This window comes from Botryllus schlosseri, chromosome 1 (assembly GCF_051294905.1).
Source record: "Botryllus schlosseri isolate E-star chromosome 1, Bs_hap1, whole genome shotgun sequence".
In the NCBI taxonomy this organism is placed as follows: domain Eukaryota; kingdom Metazoa; phylum Chordata; class Ascidiacea; order Stolidobranchia; family Styelidae; genus Botryllus; species Botryllus schlosseri.
The window spans coordinates 41,302,452-41,326,020 of record NC_137236.1 but is presented as its reverse complement, the minus strand read 5'-3'; the positions used below and the strand labels follow the sequence as shown (position 1 = coordinate 41,326,020).

Below are 23,569 nucleotides of genomic sequence, written 5' to 3'. Positions count from 1 at the left end.
GTGGTCTTGTGGAATAGACAGACACCAGATATTTTGCATCATTTACCCATGGCATAGCAACTATCTTGATACGGTCCAGTTTACTTGTTCAAGACACAGATGTAGATAGTCAACACAAAGATATCATTATTTCATTCTCATCAAAGTTCCAATATTGTTGTGGAAATTTTTATCGTAACATTGTTGTTCTCAGTTTCACAAACAAATCTTCTGTCTCCATCAGTTCATTCATGCAATTCCTTTGACACGTAGATAACGTAAAATTTGTTAAAATTAATAATGGTATGGAACAAGATCTTGTTGATGACGTAACTTCTGATGAAGATACAGATGTAGAAGATTTCGATGATATCACGATATTTGGTGAGAGCCTGCCGTATCAATTCGAGCCACAATATTCCGAGGAGGAATTCGCCCGTCTTGTTGCAACTCTAGAAGCACAAACTCATGTCTCTGTAAGTATTGTACCTGTGTTTCTTGAATGCAATTTATCAATCTCATTGTATTGGTCAAAGGAATCGTCAGAAAACCAGAGTCAACTTCGGACACTAGACAATGAATGGTGCAGTTGCTTGAACTGTGCATCCATGACAAACCAGAATGAGCGCGTCTGCTGCAGGGAAATACAACAAATAATGGAGCTTCTTGGGAATGGAGGGTCGACTTGCATAACAGAACATGACGATTTTCTCCTACATATACATATTATACATCCCTCCATTCTTGAAACGTTTTTCAAAGTGAACAGAAAAAACTGGAATAATAACAATCAACCACATGGTCCTGGCAGAAGGCTTTCTAGCAAGTGGGTCCTAGAACATTTTGTGTTGTTTAGTATTGGACCTATGACAGGGTCTTGGACTTATGACATGGTTCCTGGATATAAACGACAATTTCCTGCATTCTTCACCTTTTCTCGCATGCTTTTATATATATGCCTACACTTTATAAATTGAGAGCATTATACTCTCCGTCGTATAAATGCTGGTATTAGTTTTCAGCATTTTTTTATTGCTGCAATATCCTTTGATGTTTTCCAATTGCAGACAATATCGCTTGGTGTCTTATCGACACATACTGGAATGGATTATTGATGGCGACGTTTTGGGTAGCAAAAACAGGATGCCCTTGCCAGCGTGCATTGTGACTGCTACAAGGCAAAAGTACCCTAGTGATGATGGACTGTATGTCGGTTTCAAATGGCCGATAGAAAACGAACTGTGATTGATAACACTGCAGCTCTGCTATATATGTCGAAATCAGTTCTGTTACTGTATCATTAGACAGTGATCTGGAACTGTTTGCATTCTATATTCCACCAATGGCTGCTATGCCTGATACATCCACTACTTTGCTTACTCGTTTATTAAAATAAATAATAAAAGAAACATCCGAGGACTACATAGCCAGGGTATTACAACGGGGCAGTCAGGCAGTGGAAGTAATTCCTCTTTAGAGCGGGCTGGTTCTGGTGCAATGCTGACTGGATGCACACTTCTTGAAATGTTACTGGGGAAGTTGATGCCGGTGCGATTCTCAGCAGTTCGCCTCAAAAGCTCTCTCGCATAGTGGTTCGTCTTCTTTTCATACATGCTTTTCAAGATCCACTCTTTTGCTGACCGAGAGTAACTTTTTTTGTATCGTAGAACACCTGCTTAAACAAATATAGAGTAAGTAACTGAGTACCTTGACTTGCAAACATCTGCACAGCAAACCTTCTTGTGTCACCGCAGGAAATCTGCCAACATTCTCATTGTGGTCCAGGACAGCCAGTTTGGTTCGTGCAAGCATTGTGTCATAAGTAAAATGAAGACGTTTGGGTGCAAATTTCAATATCGTCCGTGGAACGCCGTATCTACACCACCTTGGCGTGTAAGACATATTTGCTTCATAACATCGGCTGACAACTATCTACAGTTCGTCCACTGCGTGCCTGCGTAATCGCGTCCAGCAAGTGCGACGATGAAGTCATCGTGCCATGTAACGGGTTAAGAAATTACCCGGAGCCGCGACAGCTGCAGCCGGGTGCGTTTCTGGAAATTTCAATAAATTGCAGCTCCATTACGGTGGCGTTCTGAAGAAAACGGCTGCGGCCAAAAATTTTTTTTCGTTTTGCCCTTCAATTTGAGACCACATCATATTTAGAGCGCAGTGCCCCTTTAAGCCAAATTGTAGCCGAGCGAGATAGTGTAATGGTTATGCGTCCGGCTTCTCGAGCGGTAGGTCGTGGGTTCGATCACCGGCCGGGTCATACCAAAGACTCGAAAATTGGTATCCGCAGCTAACCTGCTAGGCGCTCAGCAATCACGAATAGCATGGAGGAGAAAAAAAAAGGGGGCGCAGACTAGATGACCTCATGGGGCCGTATCGCAACTCCGTCGTCAAAGCATCTCGATGGTGCAGGCGAAAAAGAATATCATCTCTCTCTCTCTCTCTCTCTCTCTCTCTGTAGGCCTACGAGAAGCCTCTAACATAACTACTATACATAAGCTGGTAGAATACATCAATACGACCTGCATTGCTGAATTCCGTCACAAAATTGATCCACGGCGATACATTTTATTCCATTGTAACAGGAGAACTGCTCATCTTGATCGGCGGCACCTTCATCTAAAAATCATTGTGTTCGAGTATATAGTTAAGTAAAGAAAATTGGCCATGAAATATCGACAATTACAAATTTATCACCTGGTATAAATATATAACTAGCCCTAGGCTTAAACATTTAGTCAGGTCGAGTAAGCCTGCAGTGTTGCTCGAGATCAGGGGTGGGCATCCTGCGGACGCAGAAGGAAATTTGTTCGGCCGTGACACGTAATTTAATTAGTATGTGCTGGCGGCCGTTGACAGGCACATTGAATTTTTGATTAATTGAATTCTAAATAATCTTGAAATTGTTCTTCGCGCGAGGCGCGATTCATCGCACCACTTCATAGCAGCGCTTTTTGCTAGCTGAGCCCCGCAGTACGGACGCAATCAGAAGATAAAAATGATGCTAACCATATAGAAATACCAACTTGGAATAGTGTGCTTCTCACGAAATAAATTGGTTTCTGGTTCGTTTAGGCCAGTGATTCCCAACCGCGGCTCTCAGAGCCACATGCGACTCCAAGGCAGCCTTCTGGCGGCTCTGATTGAGCTCTAAATATGACACAAAAATATAATAGACGACAGTTGTTGTTTGTTTCTATGGATGGCTATAGTTAATTTCTATATATGAATGATAAGATTAGGGATATTAGGTATGCCTAGAGCCGTCCGAGCCCTGAGAGCAGAGGTAGGCTAGCTACCTTTAAATTTTCTTTATTAGTAGCCTATACTCGAGGGTTTTCATGCGGCTTCATTCGTACTCTGAAGTTTGAAATGCGATCCTGACATCCAAAAAGGTTGCGAACCACTGGTTCAGGCGATTACAATATACTTCCGCTATAGGCCACCGACAATCCTGATGGGAGGTCAAGAAATAATAGCATGCAATAAAGTAATTAATAACAATTAGTCCCCCCGAAGATGCATCATCATGTGCAACTTGCCCTAAATTTCCGAAGACGCTACCTCCACCAACTCCACCAGTGAATGTGATCACATGGGCTGATACAGGATAAAGATATGATTACAATGTGTGAACATACTAATAATAATAACGAAATTCAATTGTGAATCTTTAAAAAAATTACACTAAGCCGATTAGTCCGGAACGGACATGGACAGTTTTACATGGGCATTTGACGCCCATTTAATTGATTACGGCTTATGTACTGGAATGCGGCCGTAGGCTACATAAGTAATCGAAATGCGACCGTGAGTAGCAAAAAGGTTGCGCACCCCTGCTCGAGGTGTTAGTTAGTAAAGTATCAGCATCAGCAGGAGGACACTTTCAATCTGAGCCAACGGTTCTGCACATTCGACAGTATGCGGCCCCGCCCATCCATTTGGAATGCGGGCAATGTTAGCAATAATGGTAATAAATTTATTTAGTGTTAGCGCACATCTAAGGTTAGCGATAGTAATGTGAAGGTTAATTGGCGGACGAATCTCGTTGGGATCACCACCGCGTCAAGCGGCAAAGATGCGATTGCATGAATCGGTCTGATGTGAAATGGTTCCAAGGGTGGGCAATGTATTGTCGTAGTCGGTACTTAAATAAGTAGTGATGAAAAATAAGTGTAGTAATTTTCACTCAGCTGCAAGTAGAAGTTGCGTCAATACATATCAAGATTATTAGTGGAAGTTGGTAGTTAGAATAAGTTGATTGGGGATAATTTAAGTTGTATGATAAGAGTAAAATGCCGGTATAATGTCATTCGATCTTACCATACGTCCTCATTTAGGAGGATCTGTCCCCCTTTTCAAGAAATGTCGTCCCTTCGCCCAAATATGCTCATTTGTGGAAATTTGCCCTTCTTATTAGCAAAATGCCCCAAAATACGACGAATTACGGAAGATGTTGGCCATACCGACGGACCACGGGTACTTCGGAAGTCGAGTTTGAAAAATTATCTTTTTTAGTCAACCCAATGAAATTAGCTTTATAAATATAGAAGTTTCCCATTTACTCGTCCGTTACAGTAACCTTTGCAGCCTGTGAAAAGTGTCCCCCCTTTCCGGACATCAGAATATGGCAACGCTAGTTTATATGCTCTGATTCTAATTCTGATTCAATTTAAAGTTTTCTTGAAAAATGCTACTGGATCACTGTTGTACAGTGCGAATCTTGCCAGGCTAGGTGTAGCCTAAAGATATTTGCGTTTCTTACGCTTATGGGAATGAGCCCTGATTTGATATGAATTGAGCTTGATTCCTGTCATATTTCTTCCCAATTCGGAAAGATTTTACGAATTTAGTATTTCTGGTCTAATTTGAGATTGAAAAACTGTACAGCTGTATTTATAATTGTAAGCTACATTGGAGAATTGAATAACATATTCATTATTCATATAGAAACAAAACAGAATCTTTTCGGCTAACACTCTTCAGGGGTAATCGTCAGCAACTAAAGGTGAAGATTTCTAGTTATCAGACTCCGGTGCATAGCAGACTTCAAGTTGTATAAAGAAATATTCACCTCGGGAATAACATTTCTTCGCCACGAACTCTGTGATATTAAAAAGGGAGGTGAATGATCCGACGATGATAGGCTCAGTTCCTTTCGACAGATCGAGTGATATGTTATCATGAAGTGATCCAACGCCTATCGCGAACATCAAGTTGAATTTTCTTCTGGTTTCATTGATGGCGTGTGCGTTGCGCTCAGCGATATCACTTGCGTCTCCATCAGTTACCGTAATCAGGACGTTGAAGGAAGCTTGCCTAGTATTCGGCAATACGTTCTGGTTTATAAAATGCAGCGCGTTATAAGTTCGCGTCACTTTTCTGAGCTGTTTAATCTCCTCCACGCGATCTTTTATTTCAGAGGAGGACACTTGTATCGTTGTTTCAAGTTCTATTGTGACGTTGCGAGAAAACTGCACTATCACGATCCGAGGCTTCATCGCTGGTTTCAGCTTGTAGGGTTGTAACTGGTCCACGATTTCCAAGATCCACTTCTTGACCAGTCGGAAGTCTCCCGACCTGATGGACCCGCTACCGTCAATAAGAAATACGATATCCCGCATCTCAGACACACTCTGGGTGCAAACTGGACTTCCTATGTAGTGTATGTACAATCGGTATGTGAATATAAATTTGATGGGAGAAAACCCACCGTCTACGAAAAGGGTACTGATAATTGGGCACGCGTACCCCTAGGACCGGGGTGAGCGAGAGAAAGTTTCGGGTACGCGAGCTACTTCATTTTTCTGGTATTGTTACAATTGTCTGCAACGACGATTCTAACGTTCAAGTATCAAGCGATAAAATTGCTTTCACATATAGGTATGTGACCACATAAATGATGTTTTACATTTGCTTACGATTAAGGCTACTTGAGCAGCGCTATTTCAGTCATCGGTGATTTGCTTCTTTACAATTATAAGCAGGCTATGTCGTTTATGGAACATTGTGCCTGACCAGGGTCCCTTTGTCTCGAATCACCAATACTATACATCTATAACTAAGTAATATATAAGTTAGGATTCTCTCATGAAAATTCAATTCAAACATATCCCATTCATGCCTAGTGTCGTAAATTCTGTTTGCGAATGTTCATTTTGGCAGTTCGACCTACGTCTATACTTGTAATTGAGTAGAAATGTACGGCTGTATCGCCATTCCCCACTTCCACTTCAGAAGTAATGCCAACTACAGCCTACTTAGACCAGCTCTGCTTTGAATAGGGTTACCATACGTCCTCTTTCGAGAGGATTTGTCATATTTTTTGGTTAAATATATGGCTAAATCGACTTAGATACAGTAAATCAGCACTGATGTAACGCTCCGGCGGGTATTCCGGGAGCTCCGCCGGAAAGTTTAACCTTTTTTTATATTTTAGTCAACCAACGGATAAAGTGAAAAAAAAACTGTATTTCAAGATTTGAGCCGGAAAGTTGACCTTTATTTTTTTAGTCAATCGACCACGAAGTGGGAAAAATTTAACATTTTTTAGGATTTCCTTCGGTTTTGCAAGTCTGAAAATTTCGGAAAACTGTCCTCTTTTCAGATTTCAAAAATATAGTAAACCTAGCTTTGAACACCTCTACATGTAGTTGATGTTCTGAGATACCACAGTGCATTTGCGAATCACTCGCAATTTTTCTCCTACCGCTAATGCACAGGTCTTTATATCGTGGACGAAGCGATTCCGGTAAAATGCACACTCTACCGTCGCTACCGTTGAGCCGTCTCTGACAGACGATAACCTCTTTGCTGTAGTTGAAAGAATTTCGGTAGTACGGTTCGTCAGATCCATCACTAAAAATATTAGAGGTTTAATTGGATATTTTGAAATGATGTTCCTCTCCTAATTAAGTGTAAAGTTGAGCTGGATAAATATAGGATATCAAAGGAGACGCTAATTGAATCCATCCATATATTATTTAACTTACTGTCTGTTTTCTGAGTACTGTGATTACATCAAGTTAAACTGTGCTAGAAGTAGGGTTGTGTTTAAAACAAACATGTTCAAAACCATGCCCTTGTTTAAAACATGTTTTTTTATTGTTTTTTCTAAGTCATGACGTCACTCATATTCAATTGTGATGCTATAGTGGATTGGTATTCACAATTGAAAATACAGGGATAACATATCTCCTTTGAAGAAATAGGCCTCCAACCCCTGTCATATACGGACTAAAAATATCTTTAACCAGGAATACATCGTCTCGCAGCATTTTCACGGTCGGCGGTCATCATCATCAGAACATTCATTCCGTACCAATGATCTATATCTACGTACTATAGCTGTTGAACCGACTATTTCGAGGGTGCCAACCATCCCATATCGTATACGTCGGCTATATCGGGTGGTAATCATCGTACGTAAGTTCATACAACATGTTTTTGGATAGTATTTACACAATTATGGCATAATTATACAACTTGAAAAACAAAATTTTATTTTTTCTTAAAACGCCTTTGCTTAACACACTGTTTAAAACATGTTTCGAACAAAGTGATTTAAACAACCTTTTGTTTTAAATGCAACCCAACTATAAGACTCTACCACAACTACTACATAAGCTTGTAAGATGTATCATTATTAGAGCCCGACCGATAATATCGAATCGATATCACTCTTTGAAAAAAATATCGGTATCGGCCATTGGAGGTGACAAATATTGGCAATTATCGTGACATCACAACATGGTGGTAGGAAGTCAGAAAACTATAATCCTCAATCGCTAGACCAGGAAAATTGCTGTATTTCATATAGCTTACACTTTCAAGGTGTCCTGAGGCAGCCTTTCTAGTTTATTTCATGTTCGAGTATGACAATGGCTGTAAAGCTGTTGAAATAAATGGTCTGAAATTTTGAAAATGCGCCTTTTGAGGTTGGTTCCACCTTATTTGAACATCGGCTGAATACACCGGTGTTATCGGTGAAGTGAAGGTGTTAGTACTGTTAGACATCGGTTTTATCGGTATCGGCCCAAAAATCCAATTTCGGTCGGACTCTAATCATGATGACCTGCATTGCTTTATTCCGTCGCAAAATTGCTCCACGTCTATATATTTTGTTCCATTGTCGCAGAGAATCTTCTGTTCGTGATTTGCGTCAGGTTCATCTGAAAAATATTGTGAGACTCTATTCGTTGTTTGACTACATTGGTATGTAAATAAGGATGACTACCAGCTTAAACTAATTAGAGAGAGATACCGATATAACTCCAATCTCATTTAAGACGTTTCTTTGCGCTTATTTTGATCCTAGTCTAATTTCCGGTTTTCCTGAAAATGCTGAACGAGAACTCTATTGTGCGGAACGAACCAAGCTTGATGTACAGACATTTGCCGTTTACATGCTTGTGGTAATCAAATTAGATTTGATATACGAACTAAACTCTGTATTTCTTTCTTATTCGGAATAAAATTTTGCGAATTCAGTAATTCTAATTCAAGGCTAAATCGGAAAAGCTGTAGTTTTTTTTAGTTGTCCAACCTTGATGCACGGCGGACTTCTGTCAGTCAGTCGCTGGCGACAGTTTTCAAACCTGTAACATCCACCTTTGTGACTATTGCAGATCAACTAATTCGGTGGAGATACAGGTGAAATTTTCGAAATTATAATCTATTGTCCCGCATCGCCCAGTTGGCGCGGCAATCTTAATCACGAAGCTGATGCAAATCTAGCCAAATAGGCTGATAGTTTTTGCTGAACATACCAACGAGTTGAAAACAAGCAATTCGGTTTCGAAAACTGTTGCATCAGACGAAACTGTTTAAAATCGGAGCGTGTAGTTGGATGAGTAGAGGACCCATATAAAACGCACTTGACAGTTCTTTGGTAAAGTAAAACTATTATAGCTCGATGCTGACGAACTCTGCACGTGGTGGCGAGATAACGGAGTGGTACAATTCACTGCTGCTACACCAAAGGGTTGCGGGTTCTAGTCCGACCGAGGTCGACTACGGAATTCCCACCCAAGTGTTGGAGGTTTATCTCGGCTCCTCCTCGCCATCTCATCCGTGTAAGCGGTGTCTTATAAAAGGCCCAGAGATGGGCCATGCTACAAGTCGGCAGCTACGGAATTAAAATGAAGCACATTGGCCTGGTGTAAATGACCATAGTAATCGACAAACACCATGAATACCGCAAAAACTCTGCACGTGACCATGGTAGGATTCAAACTTTAGAGCTGCATTTGAAACAAATGGTGTGTTAAAACGCTTTGCTTGAAACTTGTTTTACATTTAATCAGTGTTTAAAAAAAATGCTTTTTGAAACGAATTGTGGTTTTTATACGTTGTATAATTATCCCATAATTGTGCAAATACTTTCGTAAAAACATGTAGTATAAGCCTACGTATATACGACGTGAAGTGGCTGGAATCCTCGAAATCGACATCGGTTCAGCAGTTATAACGCATATATATATTGATCATTGGTACGGAATGGGTGTTCTGATGATGATCAACGCCGACCGTAAAATGCTTCCTGGCGATATAGTCCCAGTTAGAGATATTTTGGTCTGTTTATGACAGTGATCGGAAGCCTTTTCCTCGAATGGGCCATATATACACTATATTTTCAATTTACAAAGCCAATCCGCTGTGACGTCATGATTAGGGATTCGTGACGTCATGGGTAAAAAAAGCAATGAAAAACATGATTTAAACGAGTGTTCTGCTTCAAACATGTTTGTTTAATAATTGATTTTTGTTTTAAATGCAACCCAAGATCGAACCATGATTATACCTATAGACTATAGACGATATATTATCATAGCTTACATAAATTTGCCAATACTGGGTACGGATGTCTGCCACATATATTATGCCTAGTTCGGAATGTGCGATGTAACATGTTTCGTCTTCGGAAGCTATGGTGGTGTCCTATTCTATTTAGGAAGTCGTCTCTTTCCCGGCTACCTGTATATCTGAAAATCTAGTGAATATACCTATTTCCCATCCCTCTCCGATGTATTTACAGCGTAGCGTACAATCCACTATACAGATGCCTAAATATTCCGCACAAATCCACTTACAGATCGCGCCCAGCAAAGGCAATGTTAGTACCGCCACGACGTAATGCTTGTACATCCACATCGCATGCTTATCTGCAGTCATGAAGCTATAGCGCTCAATAAACTCGTCGCTGCTAATATATTATTTTGTGGTTTAGTATTTCCATCGACAGCATACATTTAAGACTAAGACGAATGATATCACTCGATACTGCATGATATCAAGCCATAGGAAGGTTTTCTCATTTCCAAACACGCCAGACTATTATAGGAAATTAAAGTAATCAAACCATTCCATCTGATTATGAGTACAAAAGTTCATGATTTCCGCATATGCCATCTTTTGGGATCAGATGACTACATCAGAGTCATTTCGAGTCACAGCAAGGATTGGATCGAGTCAAGTCGGGTTATTTTAAAGTTGTCGACTAGTCAAGTCTGACAAATTTTCAAAGTGATTTGAGTCGATTCAAGTCATCTCAAATTTTTCAATTTTGAGTCTTTCCCAGTCGGTGATGTCATCGAGAATTTAGGGCAACATCAGGCCACGCTCATGCCACACGGTTAAGACTGTTCGCTTGATTTTCGTGCGGTAAACTCGGGCAGCCTGTTGTTGTTGATTACTTTCTGCGACATGTTGTTATTTCGGGATCTCAGGTAATGATTGTCGCTACTTGAAAGAAATTGGAAGAATCGATTACACGCGCCAAACCTAATCAAAGGTAAAACTCCTATCGTGAGACGCACACGATTCCAGATTCACGGGACGCCATCGTTTGTCTCCGCGGGTGGCATTTGAACCGCGGGGCTTAGATTGCAAGGACAGGACTATTCGGACTAGGGTTGCATTTTAAACAAAAATCAATTTAAAACAAACATGTTTAAAACAAGACCCTAATTTAAAACATGTTTTTCAATTCAATTCAATTGTGACGTCATAGTGGATTGACATTAACAATTGAAAATATAGGGTAAATATAGGTCCTTTGACGAAATATCTGTACTATCAATGTTGAACGGACTATTTTGAGGGTTCCAACCATCCCATATCGATATACGTCGGCTATATCGGGTAGTAATTGTCCGTAGGCTCATACAACATGTTTTTTGGAAAGTATTTACACAATTATGGCATGATTTTACAACTTGAAAAAACACAATTTTTTTGAAGGCCTTAGTTTAAAACACTGTTTAAAGCAGTGGTTCCCAAAGTGGGCGCCAGTGCCCCCCTGGGGGCGTTCGCGAGCGTGAAGGGGGTGCTGGCCATGAAATGGGCGATTGGGGGGGCGCTGGCTAGAAAATTGGGCGGTAAGGGGGCGCTGAGAGCAAATACGGGCGGTAGAGGTTTAAAAGGCAACTACTGCGTATAGTGTTGAAACGATTGATTAATAACGCAGCTAGGTTCTCAGTAAAAATGCATAATAGATTCAGTAAGGGCAAATTAGGGTCGTCCGTCCATTTATTCAGCTGCACCGGAAAAGTCCATTGTTACTTGACAATGTTATTCCTGCTCATCAATAGACTAATTTGGCAGTCGCCATTCGGCAGCATCCCCGAGAAGCGTGGTTCATTGTGTGCTGCTGTGAGAACTAGAAAGTATATTTGAGCAGTTATTGCTCACTGCAAGATGTGATGGCTTTTTAAGAGAAACTGTCTTGCGTGATTTTATCATCTGTTTCAAACGATCGTTGATTTTCCACAGCGCTGTCACCGTGGCCTTCGACACGGCGTTGTGGTTGCAAGAAACGACCTCACTCATACTTGACGGTTGTATTTCTCAAGATTTAAGGGTACAACATATCTGTTCTTAGTAATGATGAAACCGGATGGCACTGCTTTGAGCTACCGTTCCAGCTCGAATGTCTGATTTTGATGGAGAAACATGAATCAATCATCTCACAAAATTACACGAGGATGGTGACTTGGTTCCAGGATATATTCCAATTAGAAATTCCTCACCGGATAATCAATCCATTCTGTGTAGTTTCCAGGCATGAAATGTTTGAGCAGCGGTTTACATTGTAGTTAGGGTTACCATACTTCCTCTTTTAGAAGGATTTGTCATCTTTTTGGACTTTTATGAAAGTGTCCTCGGAGGACGCCTAAATGTCATCTTTTTCGAGAATTTGTCCTATTTTTTAAAAATTTTGGTTAAATGTACGTTGTAATTAGACTGATATAAAGGAAATCAGCGCTCGAGTAACGGTCTGGTGGATTTTTTGGGACGTGAGCCAGAAAATATCATTTTCTAGTCAACCTGCCGCGAACTCGGGAAATTTTTTTTACGGATTTTACTTCAGTATTGTAAGTCTGAAAGTTTTTAAATAGCGTCCTCTTTTCAGATTCTCAAAATATGGTAACCCTAATTGCAGTGTAGAACAATTTTGAGTTCAAAAGTTCAATATCTCCAATCAATCGTTCTGGATACACAATTGAATAAAAAATAAACACTCTCACTGGAGTCGGGTTGGCTTTATTGTCATTGCCCTTCCCCACTCATATTTAATAGAACGTGTTGCCGTGACCAAGTTCCGGACTTACAGCAGAAACCGACTTGCCAGTAGGCCTTCATGAAGTGAACACGGGAGATTTTAGAGTGATATATTTCCTATCAAAAATCAAACCCAATATGACGAGAATGATGATAATGATACACCAGCTTCATTCGTCTCATTATTAGCTGTAGTAAATGCAGAACAACTTTCGTTTTACGATCAGGCGTGGTGGGGGAGGGGGTGTCGGGGGGCGGTGGCACTTCATTCGTTGTCCAGGGGGGCGGTAGCTCAAAAAAGTTTGGGAGACACTGGTTTAAAGCATGTTTATACAAAGAGTTTTAAAACACCATTTGTTCTAAATGCATACCTAATTCGGACTTATTGATATCGAAGGTTTGGTCAACATGCGTCGGTCATTATGGGCCACCGTTTTATCAAAAGCAAGATACCATAAAGCAAGATACCTACAAATTTGAATCCCTTTTTTCAGGAAACCAGCATTCGCAGACCAATTCCTATGAACAAAACGTTGGATGTCATTTCGTCCGGTGGTTCCCAACGTGGGCGATCTTGAGACATAATGGGGGTGAAAATATCAAAAGGGGTGACTACGTGGCGAAAATGTCAAAACTTCAAGTGAGATATATTTAATTAACACTGTGAAAAATGCACGTGAAGGTGGCCTATTCTGGATATGACGCGGAACCCGGTTTTCCGAGCACCTAATACCACCTCGGAAATGGCATTTTTTAGTAAATTCACCAGCGATAATAGAGTTAGGTGAATAAATCTCCCGATTATATGAACCCTTTTTCGGGTCCGTAAATATGGGGTCGAAAATTTGTGTCGGGATTAATATCTGAGGATGAGTCAAAAAAGGCTGTGAACCACAGATTTAGTCCTATAGACCCTATAAAATCTACCTCTTTCGGCACCCCCGTGCATAAAAGCATTGATTGTGTGTTCGGGTAACTAGGTACTGAATTCGGAGCTTGACTACATCGGTAAATTTATACTTTATGACGGTCATCATGAGAACGTCGTCTACCGCTGTATCAAGAGAAAATTATCGCAATTCCACGCAGAGCGTATCGAGGCAAATACGAACCAAATGTCTATCAATCTACAACAGGGGCGGCAACATACGGGCCGCGGACAGTTTACCGTCTTAGTTGATAATGTGACCCGCCTGCCGGTGTCCGGTCAATACCGAGAAAATCATTGCCGAGAAAGCCATTACCGACAATGGACACCACCGAGAATGCAATGTATGCAATGCAGGCATGTTATGCATATGTACAGGTCGTGTGCATGTGCATGACAGCTTTGCCACATTCGGCGTCGATTCTCAGATATAAATTTCTCGACAACGCCTTCTCAGTAGGCCTAAGTTATATTCTTGACACTGGCCGTTCTCGGTAATGATTTTGTCGGTATTGGAAGAGGACCGACGTAGTAAGCAAGTAGTGGGGAATCTCGGCAGACCAGGGCCGCGGTGGTTCTATACCAATACCGAGAAAACCATTACCGAGAATGGACATTACCGAGAATGTGTGCGAGAGTGGAGCTTAAGCGTATACGTGCGTAGAAGCGAGAAGACTTGCATTATCGGCATTTACGATGTGCTCAACCCTAATGAATTGATATCTTGGTAAATTTGGGGTACCGGGCTTAACGAACGCTTTGAAATCTTAATTAGGAATTGCACCATGTGTTGATTGGTCAGTGAGAAGCAGACATGGCGGCGCCTCTATGACAATGTTGTTCTTAAATCCACATTGTCTTCGTCATTATCGGCGACAAATGGCTTTGAAATGACATTGCTGTACAATAAATTCATTACATGTGATTTATTCCTTGTGTATGTGGAATAATGGCGAATAATGTATCGATTCAGCTATCTGGCCCGCCAAGTAGGCCTACTTAATTTTCCTACATCCGGCCCGCCGATAGGAGAAGTTGCCCGCCCCTGATCTACCATCTACTGCGATTGGCTTCTAATGTTACAAGGTTCTTTCATCATGTAAATATAAATGTAACAAAGAAATACTATGATCTTATTAGGTAAAGCGTGATTGCAAATACTGGTCAGGCGAGAGAGACACGCTTTGTTTTAGGCGTAGTTTGCTTTGGTCGTACGTCACCTCGCCACCAATGTTCCCTCTAATTTTTGACGAGTCTGCGCAGACCCGTGGACAACAGTGCGTAACGACTAAAAAAAAGGTCATCACTTCGGATTTTTTGTGCCCAACGTATATTTTCTGTGCGCAGAGACCATGTCAGCACTGCGCATTTGCGCACGTGCGCAGCTTAGAGGGAACATTGCTCGCCACATGATCCACGTAAGCGGTGCATTACTGAGGCCTAAATCGAGAGTGGGCCGTGCTACCCAGCCTACCCTACAAGTCAGCAGATATTGAATCATAATAAAGAATATTGGTCTGGTGTAAATTAACAATTGAGCACAGTGTTCGAAACACCAATAATACCATAACAACAACAAATTTTGTCATGCACGGACAAGGTTGCGTTGCCTTCTGTGACGATGACAACTTCTATTCACGTTTTTCACTGTACGTTTGACGTCTCTGTACAAATGAATCGCTTCGCGAGCTATCATATTATTGATGTCGGACAATAATAATGCAACGGCAGACATCAGAGATATAGTACTTTAAATCGGATTATCCTGTTCTCCGTGGAGCGCTTGATTTTATTGGACAATAAAATAAAGGAGCGCATCGTAAATTGCGAACTATAATGGATTTTCAAAGCTATACGTTTATAGATTTTGGATCGACGATCGTCCTTCTCAAAAAGTATCGGAGCATTGTTATCAAAGCGCATTCAGAGTAATTCTCGTGTTCGTCTTTGAGAGACTGCTGTTGTTAAAAGCCGTGTCAGCGTCATTTTGTAGCGAATAATGGTGGTGTTGAAAGCAGCGGATTGATTGACATCTTGCAATTTAATTGAACTTTACGAAATTCATTTTCATTTCCTGGTGTCTCTAACTTTATCTCATGGGTCGGGCTGGGTAGGCCTGCAGCGATTCGGGCACTCAAATCCGCTATCCGAATCTAGCTTGCTACCGTCATTGTACGCGTACGTTGTGCATACTATTATGAGATATACTCGAATACTCAACTCGACACCTGATACTAAGGGTTGCATTTAAAATAAAAATCAGTTCTTAAACAAACAAGTTTAAAACAAGGCTCTTGTTTGAAACGTGTTTTGTATTGTTTCTTTAGTCTGACGTCACGAATATTGTGACGTCACCGCGGACTGCCATTGACAATTGAAAATGTATGGTAAATATGGCTCCATTCGACGAAAAGGGCTTCCGATTACTGTCATAAACAGATCAAAAATATCTTTAACCAGGAATACATCGCTATGCAGCATTTTCACGGTCGTCGATCATCATCATCATCAAAACACCCACCCCGTACCAATGATCTATATCGACGTGCATAAACTGTTGAACCGATGACGATTTCGAGGGTTCCAACCACCCCACATCGTATACGTCGACTATTTTGGGTGCGTATCGTCCGAAGGCTCATAGTGCACGGTTTTCAGGCGTGTTTACACAATTATGGTATAATTAGACAGTGTTTGAAAAAGAACACAATTTTGATTTTTTCAAAAAGGCATTTTTTTAAAACACTGTTTAAAACACGGTTTAAAACATGTTTTAAATAAATTGTTTAAAACACCATTTGTTTTAAATGCAACCCTACTAATACCCGTTTAGTAATCGAACCAATCACGTACTCGATTTCGTCTAACCCTAGTCGCAGCATGTAGTAATCTCGTGGGTCGCGACTCGGTCACCGCTGACGTAGATAATCACCTCCAATCGATGGTGATTTCCAATCTTTTGTGTCATCCATCAACATCATACAATTGTAGATTTGAATGGATATAAATTCGGCCTAACGCGGACTGTGTTATTGAAATTCTTGAATACAATGAACTAAACCGAGCTACTACAAACAAACAATACATCCATCGAGATAACGCGAATAGAAAATATCATGGTAACCAAGGACTTGACATAAAGTACGCGATGATGGCGGTTGACAATCAAATCTCATGTGAGGCTCCACGGATCGCCTCTCAAAGTGACGGTTAGAATATGTTAGACAGTATCAGAGTAGATATAAGATGTTTCCAGTGTGCGGTACTGTGAAAGTAATGATATTCACGAGTAATATTATATTATTTAAATCTACATCAAACATATATCAATACGCGATGTCGCTGTAGGTGCTGAATCGTAACATGACGCGATGCAATTATGATAGATCCACATCTGTTACTACATAAGTAGCACATATCTTGCGGATCATTCTATATTTTATAGGTACTTTCATCTTGAACGTTAGTCCTAGCCGATTTGATACAATATACGATATTGCGAACTATTTCCTGAAAACTTATTCACTGAAGCAAACTCAATTCCCGAGTTGCCGCTTCGGAGCAATCATTTGCGTTTCAAATAATTAACAGTACGATATGTTTTCGAAAATGCGAGGTCAACGGTTATAAACAATTTGGTTGCCCCGATGTAGAATGAAATCAATGGCGCTATTTGGCATGTAAGGAGGAGAAATCCTAAACCTACTGTCGTTGCGAGTGAACTGTTACATTTCGTGCCTTGTTCGAACTTGGCGTCGAATTGAATGCGTTGTCGATTTTGTGATCTGAGATTCTCCCGCCGACCATACAACCTCATGTTTAGAATATCACTTGACATGGTGTTATTTATAACCGCTGGTCAGCAATTAGGAGGAGTCTTTCTCGACACAAATAGAACACGACGATTTCAATACCAGATGATTAGAACTCAACGGCTGCAGACATAAAACATATGTCGTATGTCAAGGGTATTTTTACAGGGATATCTATAACTCTAGATATCCCAGGTATCTTTGTAGTACAAGTTTTGGATCTAGTGGTTAGGGTTGCATTGAAAACAAAAATCAATTGAAACAAACATGTTTGAAACAAGGATCTTGTTTAAAATATGTTTTTTTTTCACGTCATGGCGGCACGAATATTCGATTGTGACGTCATAGTGATTGGCCGTTGAAAATATAGGGTAAATATAGCTCCTTTGACGAAATAGTCTTCCAAACCCTGCCATATACGGACTAAAAATATCTTTATCCATCAGGACTATATCATCTTGCAGCGTTTTTACAGTCGGCGGTCATCATCATAGGAATATTCATTCTGCACAAATGATCTACATCGCGAAGAAGAACGACTGATCTATATGTACGGACTATAGCTGTTGAACCGACTATTTCGAGGGTTACAACCATCCCATATCGTATACGTCGGCTATGTCGGGTGGTAATCGTACGTAAGCTTATAAAACATGATTTTGGAAAGTATTTACACAATTGTGGCATAGGCCTAATTAGCGCATACAATTTTTCGAAAAAAAATCTTTTTTGAAAAATGCTTTTGTTTTAAATGTGACCCTCCGTATGTCGCTTAATTGACCGAGCTACAAATTGAGACACAGCCAGCATATATATTACCAATGTTCTCCAAATTACATATTGGCGAGTAGCGATGATTATAGTTGCGTAGTGCACTATATATTGATGTTGTATTTAAAACACAATGTTGTTTTAAACTGTGTTTTTAAAAAAAAACTTCTAAAAAATGTGTTATGACATTGTAGGCCTAATTATGCCATAATTATGTAAATACTTTTCAAAACATGTTGTATGAGCCTACGGACGATGATTACCACCCGTTAAACCCTACGTACGATATGGGAGGGTTTGAACCCTCCAAATAGTCGGTTGAACGGCTATATAGTACTTAGATATAGAATATAGAACATTTGTACGGAATGAATATTCTGATGAATTGACCCAATATTTTCAATTCATTCAATTCATGAATCCATTAGGACATCAACATAGAATATGCGTGACGCCATGGCTTGGAAAAGACAGGTTTCAAACAAGGGCCTTGTTTTAAACATGTTTGTTTTAAATTGCTTTTTGTTTGAGACACAGCCCTACATATGCGTATGTATTGTATAGTATTATTTCTTTTATGGAACTCATGAAAGCGCTTCTCGGTAACGCTCTAGTTGTCGAAATCATATAACAGCACAGATTTTGTGTCACAATTGCGAATACTGCAGAAAGAAAATATGTTTAATAGACAAAACATGTATTACAGACATCTATAATCAGAATACGACGGTTCAGCGGGCCACTCCCTTTGCCTACATTCTCTGTTTACTTTTGCAAAGTCTGGCTGTAAGTATAGTAGTATAGCCATTATTCATTCAAATTTATCAGGCAACTAATGTGAAAGGCAGGAATTCATCCTGATGATAGGGTATGTGATTGATAACCTGAATCGCGAAACCAAAACGCCCTGAGTGAAGGAATAACACAATGCTTTGGGAAACAGTATGTATAATAATAATAATCGGCGGTTATTCTATTTTTACCCGCCCATGAGGAAATGCAATGATCGGACAGTGAACACTAAACATAGGTAGGAGGATACTGAAACGACCAAATATGATCTCGTTAATCTAGGGTTATTATGTACGTTATATTTTTTATTGAACACAGCACTATCGGTTGAAAATGTTTCAAAATCATCACTTTTCTCCCCCGGTACTGGAGCTTCCGGAATTATTTGAAAGTGTCCTCTTTTTCGAATCTCAAAATATTATAACCGTAGGTGATCTAGCATCTACCTCGCTAGATGTAACAGAGTTCGATATTGATGTCTTCGACTGGCCCTGCTCCTTCTTATTTCCCTGTATTTCTTTGTATATCCTTGCACCTGGAATATGTGCTATGCTGCTGAAAGAATAGAACCAGGAACTGCATCGCCGACAGGGATGAATATACAACTAAGCCGACTCCCCCAAAATCGCTAGAAACTCTTTTTATTATAGTCTGCTTATTTCGGGTACGCGATAACCCGGAAAACTGCTTTATCCAGTCAAGATGCTTCGGGACGGAACAAAAGTAACTATTCACGTAAAAACCCCGATTATGCCGGACAGTTTCCGGTTAATTCGGACACAGGCGCGCAATTCCTATCACTGGGTTGTTGTACAATATGTAATTATGGTAAAGTAATGTCGATCCATGCAGTAACAACCGACAATGAACACATGCAGGGCGGTGTCAGTTTCAGAGTCGCTTTTAAATGAATACAATTACGACCATCTTGAATAACAGATTGGCGCAAGAAAAGTTTAGCAAAATACGGGACTTGCTATCTGAATTAAACGAGAAAAAGTAAAGACGCCCTCTTGATAGTTCGGCAGTCAGTTAATTCTCCTGGTGGCAATATCAAAAAGTAGCCTGTACTATGCGATTGATTTACGTCGCACTTTGCATTTGGCCAAGGACAATTTTACGGAAATTTTTGACCGTCTTGGTGAGCGCGAAAATTGATAAAATATGTATCAGTCGAGAGCTACCGCAATACTCGATGCAAAAAATATAAATTTTGATGTAATATAGTTTTACTCATGGTCCTGGAACCTCCACCCCCCCCCTAAAAAAAACAGCGTTGAATGTTGAATTGTAACGGAGCCTGGTATTGTGACACGGCAATGCCGTCTGAAATCATACGGCGCAGCTCAGGAGTAAGTAGAAACATTTGAATTTGAATAAAATAGGATTTACGGTGGCTAACTCTTTAATTATTTATTATAAAATCAGGGAATTGGAAATTTTTCTACTGCAATGCCTTCGCTTCTAGTTGTTGGAATAAAGTCAAATTTGTTATGCATCATCTCTACTGATAGCCTAACAATTTTAAAATTTTATTATAGGGTTGACTGAAAAATTTTGAATTTTTTTTAAAGATAAATTCAAATCTTTCTACTGCAAGAAAATCGCTGGTTGGAATTGAGCCAAAGTTCGTGTGCAGCGTTGTTTTCGCCAACCTGACAATTTTATTAAAGGGCCATTGAAATCTGAAGATTTATTTTAACAGCCCTACTTCCTAACAATGCAATATTTGGAGCTGATTTTGTGGGGTTCCAGGACCACGAGCAGAATAAAATTATATTTTTGCAATTAGTACCGCGGTAGCTTTCAATTGACACCACTTTTATCAATTTTTGCGCTCGGCAAGCCGGACAAAAATTACCTTAAAACTGCCCTTGACCAAATGGGATGTGTGACGTATACCATTCACAGGGAGCCGTGATATTTGCATATGCCCACACCATTGTACGACACTATGCTGATTGCTGATACAGTAGAATGGTTTGGTTTTGATATTCCCGTACAGCACAACTAACCTAAAGGTATGACAGATGTGCGTTTGATGTGATACCTATACCTACCAACTACACTGCAGTAAAGTGCAGTTGCAATTAAGTTATTAGTACCGTAGTTTGAAATCGCTGTGTGCCTCCACGTACGAACATGACGCGAACAATTGATTTACCGTTCAACTCGGACAAAGCCGTTTCTCCACGTATTTCGTGGAAATGAGCGGAACCGAACAGTCCGAATTAAGCCGAGTTGACTGAACTTATCATACACAACACCACCACCAAAATATGCATATCGCGGCTTTGCAGCAAACGTCGTTATATTTTCAGGATAAGAAAATATCCCCGATGGAATCCGCACCTCCGTACCCAAGTCCGTACGGCACGCAGCAATATGGAGTTGTGACAACGCAGCCGTCTCTATCCCAGCCAGTTAACACGACAGTGGTTATAAATCAGCCACAGGTGTCGAAACAATTTTGGAGCACGCAGCTGTGTGACTGCTTCGCGGATATAAAAATATGTGGGTATCTCTACATCTAGCAGGGATATCTAGAGGTTTTCGGAATTCTATGCGTCCCTGATTTCTGACTATAGCGTTTGGTATTTGACGACGGTTCTCCATGAAACGAAAACGTTAAAGAGGGCAGTGCCCCTCGAATAAGACCTTGACAGTACGATAAATCTCGTCTTATTCGACTTGAGCCGAATCTCGGCAATCCTGTATTTAAATGCGTGAAATGTTTTTATGTTTCAATTTCTTTTTTTTAATCAAATTTCTGGTTTTCATGAAAATGCTACAGGAGAACTATAGTGCGAAACGAGTCACGCTTGCTGTAACAACATTTGTTATCCTCATATGCTTATAAAAATGAACTAGCTCGCGATTTCATGAACTAAACGTATGGTCTTTTTATTTCATATCAACTTTATTTCCAAGTTTTTGTGAATTCAGTAGCTGCAATTCTAATCTAATTTAAAAAATGTGTAGCTTTAATTCAAATTATATAATCTAATTCGGATAAGCCTGAAATATTCTATTTATTCAACTCTGCTTTTAGCAGAAACGCATATTATATCGAATGAAAAACGTAAGCAAGAGTGAAATTTGAAGCCACTGCTTATTTTAGGTTGTTGCGTGTTTTGGATCGGAAGCCTTTACTACGGATGCATGGCCGACAGAATGGGCGAGAATTGCTGCGTTGGGTGTAGTGGCTACGGTGGGGGATGTGTTCCCGGGGGTCATCTGGCCATGAGGTCACACTTCAGAGCCAAACATGGAATTGAGGTATGTTACAAATCGCCAGAGGTAGTAGAAGTAATTTAAGCTACCCATTGTGGGCAGATGTAACGGCAGGAAATTATATAGATATATAAAGTAGCAGACCTGGAAAACTAGATTACTAGACTAGATAACAAAGTAATTGTCTGATCTTGTTCAAACGAGATGTAGGTAATATATTCGTAATCTATAGTTAAAATGATTCCAATATCGAATTTTATTTAAATTCAAGTTTCAGTTTCTTGAGTACGATACGGGAGAAGTGTATAGAACAAAACGATCCAAACTTGGTGTACGTAGGTATACATTGTACACTCGTACAATAGAGTCGTAAAGAGCTATGATTTGATATGAAGCTACCTTTATTTTTGTTGTGTTTCTTTTTAATTTGTAATTTAATATGATTTCGAAGTTTTCGTGAAATTCTAATTTCTATACAGAGGCGGTCAAAATAGTAATCGTCGTTATTCAAGTAGGAGTAGAAGTAGCTTTGTCAATTTCTAATGAAAAAGATGTATAGGTAGCGATTTAAACGTAAGCAACAAGTCCCTGCCAAGCCTTTCCTGAAAAACTGAACACTATATCAAGTAGAAGTGAAAGTCGTTGAAAATCATAGCCACTTGGCAAAATACTTCAAGTATGAAAAACTGCTTGAAGTATTACGACAAGAAGAAGTGCTTCGTTACTGAGCACCTCTGTCCCAGCTGGGTAACTTGAATAAAACAATATAGCCATATAGTTCTATTTTGTACTCTAATTTCGAAAGTTATTCATTTTCTAGATGTCCAACTTTAGCAGTGGCCTAGGCTATAGAATAAGTTGTTTCTCGTAAATCAGGCTCAGGCATCTTCTTAGCGTGCGTATACCGATCACTTTATGATTCTTTATTGATACACGGATACTTCGGGATGATAAGTGCAGAATATAGTCGTGTTGTTCTTTATCCAGGGCTCTATATGCGATGACTGCTGTGTCATGACCTGTTGCACTCCCTGCGCCATGTGCCAGCTGGCTAGAGAAATGAATCACCAAGGATACGTGAAAGGAAGCTGTTAATCACCTTCGCTTGTGAGCGGATTTCGTGCATATCGCAGATATGATTATATGAGATAATACTTTTATTAGATTAGTGCGCCGATCTTCCATTTTGTAATATTGTGTATCGTATTTTTATTCGCGCTATCTCCAGATTTTTATTGTGAAATAAATTGATGAAGACAGCACTTGTGTTTGCAACTGTAACATGCAGCAAACCTCACATCAGACATGCCAAATATATAGCCCCTGTGATAATCAGGCTTTCAATGACAGGCTAAGTGAATGTCAAAGGTTTACAATACTCAGGGACTGTTTATCAAAAGTAGAGATTTTCATATAGCAACATTCCCCAGTAAATGGTCGGTCAAGACCGCTAAGGTCGAACATGTTTAACATTATGACC

General features: G+C 40.1%; 3 protein-coding genes across 6 annotated transcripts in view; 2 read left to right on the top strand and 1 right to left on the bottom strand.

Annotated features, from left to right (window-relative positions):
* The window catches only part of LOC145449995 (placenta-specific gene 8 protein-like), a 152,732-nt gene that overhangs the window by 105,517 nt on the left and 23,646 nt on the right, over positions 1-23,569 (top strand). Inside the window, exons 1-5 of one of the 3 annotated variants that reach the window (XM_080328453.1) lie at positions 16,611-16,683; positions 18,770-18,849; positions 21,177-21,369; positions 21,977-22,134; positions 23,077-23,351. The exons of 1 other annotated variant lie outside the window; for it this stretch is intronic. In XM_080328453.1, coding sequence (XP_080184579.1) covers positions 16,629-16,683; positions 18,770-18,849; positions 21,177-21,369; positions 21,977-22,134; positions 23,077-23,184 — 594 coding nt within the window. In that variant the 5' untranslated portion in view covers positions 16,611-16,628 and the 3' untranslated portion in view covers positions 23,185-23,351. Of the gene's footprint in view, positions 1-16,610; positions 16,684-18,769; positions 18,850-21,176; positions 21,370-21,976; positions 22,135-23,076; positions 23,352-23,569 lie in introns of those variants that run through there. One more of the 3 variants, XM_080328444.1, reaches the window with a different exon arrangement.
* Positions 219-1,390, top strand: LOC145449971 (uncharacterized). Of its 2 annotated transcripts, XM_080328421.1 has the most exons (3): positions 221-455; positions 516-805; positions 1,047-1,390. In XM_080328421.1, exons 1-3 carry the CDS (start codon positions 285-287, stop codon positions 1,222-1,224), a joined length of 639 nt encoding a protein of 212 aa, XP_080184547.1. In that variant the 5' UTR covers positions 221-284; the 3' UTR covers positions 1,225-1,390. The 2 variants fall into 2 exon arrangements, with proteins under 2 accessions (XP_080184542.1, XP_080184547.1); XM_080328416.1 differs by having other exon boundaries at positions 219-805.
* Positions 5,010-5,615, bottom strand: LOC145441769 (matrilin-1-like). Its single transcript, XM_080319713.1, has one exon. It carries the CDS (start codon positions 5,613-5,615, stop codon positions 5,010-5,012), a length of 606 nt encoding a protein of 201 aa, XP_080175839.1.

Excerpts from the sequence above, each read along its gene's own strand:
- LOC145441769 (XM_080319713.1), bottom strand. The coding sequence starts at position 5,615 with ATGCGGGATATCGTATTTCTTATTGACGGTAGCGGGTCCATCAGGTCG.
- LOC145449971 (XM_080328416.1), top strand. The coding sequence starts at position 285 with ATGGAACAAGATCTTGTTGATGACGTAACTTCTGATGAAGATACAGAT. Across the intron at positions 806-1,046 it reads GGCAGAAGGCTTTCTAGCAA|ACAATATCGCTTGGTGTCTT; the intron begins GTGGGTCCTAGA and ends TTCCAATTGCAG.